We start from the raw sequence: 2500 nt of genomic DNA, 5'->3' as shown, positions 1-2500 counted from the left end.
TGGGTGACGCTTGGAGTTTTACATGGACTCCAATTATTTATAGAACACAGAGAGGGAGAGGGGGGAGACAGAGGGGGGGAGAGACAGAGAGAGACACAGACGGGGGGGGGGGGGGGGGTACCTCTTCATCTCGTCTTTGCGGTCCGGCGTGTGATCGTGGGTGAGTTTGTGTGCCTGTCCATCCCTGCAGAGCAGTGCCCGACTGTCACCGACACTTCCTACCACAAGCTCCACCCCGTCCCGCAGCACAGCAACCGTTGCAGTGGTGCCTGCTTTCAGGAAGGACGCTGGGGAGGAGGGGGGAGAGGGGGAGGGGGGGGGGAGGGGGGGTATGTTCTCAAAAAAATTCTTTGCAGTTTGAATTAAATGTAGTTGCTTCCTGTGTTCATCAGGGCTACCAGTCACATCTACACGACATTTAAAATACGTCGAGGAGTTCAGTACTCGGCATGGCTCCGTGCACGTGTCCAGATGTGTACATGTGTGCAGGTGTGCAGGTGTGCACGTGTCCAGATGTGTACATGTGTGCAGGTGTGTGCAGGTGTGCACGTGTCCAGATGTGTACATGTGTGCAGGTGTGCAGGTGTGTACATGTGTGCAGGTGTGTACATGTGTGTGCAGGTGTGTACATGTGTGCAGGTGTGCAGATGTGCACGTGTCCAGATGTGTACATGTGTGCAGGTGTGCAGGTGTGTACATGTGTGCAGGTGTGTACATGTGTGTGCAGGTGTGTACATGTGTGCAGGTGTGCAGATGTGCACGTGTCCAGATGTGTACATGTGTGCAGGTGTGCACGTGTCCAGATGTGTACATGTGTGTACATGTGTGTGCAGGTGTGTACATGTGTGTGCAGGTGTGCAGGTGTGTACATGTGTGCAGGTGTGTACATGTGTGTGCAGGTGTGTACATGTGTGCAGGTGTGCAGATGTGCACGTGTCCAGATGTGTACATGTGTGCAGGTGTGCACGTGTCCAGATGTGTACATGTGTGTACATGTGTGTGCAGGTGTGTACATGTGTGTGCAGGTGTGCAGGTGTGTACATGTGTGCAGGTGTGTACATGTGTGCAGGTGTGCAGATGTGCACGTGTCCAGATGTGTACATGTGTGCAGGTGTGCACGTGTCCAGATGTGTACATGTGTGTGCAGGTGTGTACATGTGTGTGCAGGTGTGCAGGTGTGTACATGTGTGTACATGTGTGTGCAGGTGTGTACATGTGTGTGCAGGTGTGCACGTGTCCAGATGTGTACATGTGTGTGCAGGTGTGTACATGTGTGTGCAGGTGTGTACATGTGTGTGCAGGTGTGCATGCTGTTTCTCTACAAGCGTCCATGCTTTGTGTATCTTCTTTATCAAAATGTACAGCTGACATGCCGGCAGTGTGTACCTGTGTACGTTTCACCATTCTCAACATAGCGGAGGTGTGTGTGCAGGGCCTGCTCTGTATCCAGAAAGGCTTTGGTCAGGACCTTCTCCAAATCCTCCTCTTCCTCCAAAGCGTCTCTGTCCAAAAGTCAGACATTTCAACTTCATATAAATCAACAGCTTTTAAGATTCCTTGTGTGGCGGAGTTGAAAACTGTTTTGAGCAAAATACACTGACTCAAGAGGGGTGCAGCCGCACCCCACAACCAACCGCACCCCACAACCAACCATACCTCACAACCGACCACACCCCACAACCAACCGTACCCCACAACCAACCACACCCCACAACCAATCACACCCCACAACCAACCACACCCCACAACCAACCGTACCCCACAACCAACCATACCTCACAACCAACCGTACCCCACAACCAACCACACCCCACAACCAACCATACCCCACAACCAATCACACCCCACAACCAACCATACCCCACAACCAACTGCACCCCACAACCAACCACACCCCACAACCAACCATACCCCACAACCAACTGCACCCCACAACCAACCGCACCCCACAACCAACTGCACCCCACAACCAACCACACCCCACAACCAACTGCACCCCACAACCAACTGCACCCCACAACCAACCACACCCCACAACCAACCACACCCCACAACCAACCATACCTCACAACCAACCACACCCCACAACCAACTGCACCCCACAACGATCACTCACCTCTGCTCCCAAACACCAGCAACTCCCAAACCTGATAACAGGTCATAGAAGAGAAAAAGCTAACCTGCAGCTGCTACACACAGTCTGTGTGTGTGGGTGTGTGTGTGTGTACCAGGTTTTCTATCCTAATGAGGACATCTGATCCCCATTCGGATAGAAAAAGCTGGAACCACCTACCTTGTGGGGACATTTTATGGGGCCCATGAGGAAATGGGTCTATTTAAGGGTCGGGACTTGTTTTTAGGTTCAAGGGTCGAATTAGGATTAGGTTAAGGTTAGACACGTAGTTATCGTGATTCAGGGTTAAGGGCCAGGAAATGAATGAGGGGTCCCCACAAGTATAGGGTGACATGGTGTGTGTGTGTGTGTGTGGGGGGGGGTGTA

At 52.3% G+C, this 2500-nt stretch overlaps 1 protein-coding gene across 1 annotated transcript in view; it reads right to left on the bottom strand.

The window, feature by feature from the left end:
• Positions 1–2500, bottom strand: part of LOC130130332 (protein phosphatase 1K, mitochondrial-like) — a 24517-nt gene that overhangs the window by 15037 nt on the left and 6980 nt on the right. Inside the window, exons 5-6 of the mRNA XM_056300003.1 lie at positions 1387–1502; positions 122–287 (exon numbers count right to left, since the gene is read on the bottom strand). Coding sequence (XP_056155978.1) covers positions 122–287; positions 1387–1502 — 282 coding nt within the window. The remainder of the gene's footprint in view (positions 1–121; positions 288–1386; positions 1503–2500) is intronic.

The sequence above is a fragment of the Lampris incognitus genome, chromosome 20, assembly GCF_029633865.1.
Source record: "Lampris incognitus isolate fLamInc1 chromosome 20, fLamInc1.hap2, whole genome shotgun sequence".
In the NCBI taxonomy this organism is placed as follows: Eukaryota; Metazoa; Chordata; class Actinopteri; order Lampriformes; family Lampridae; genus Lampris; species Lampris incognitus.
The sequence above is the reverse complement of the archived record's forward strand: the minus strand, read 5'-3'. Positions and strand labels throughout refer to the sequence as shown.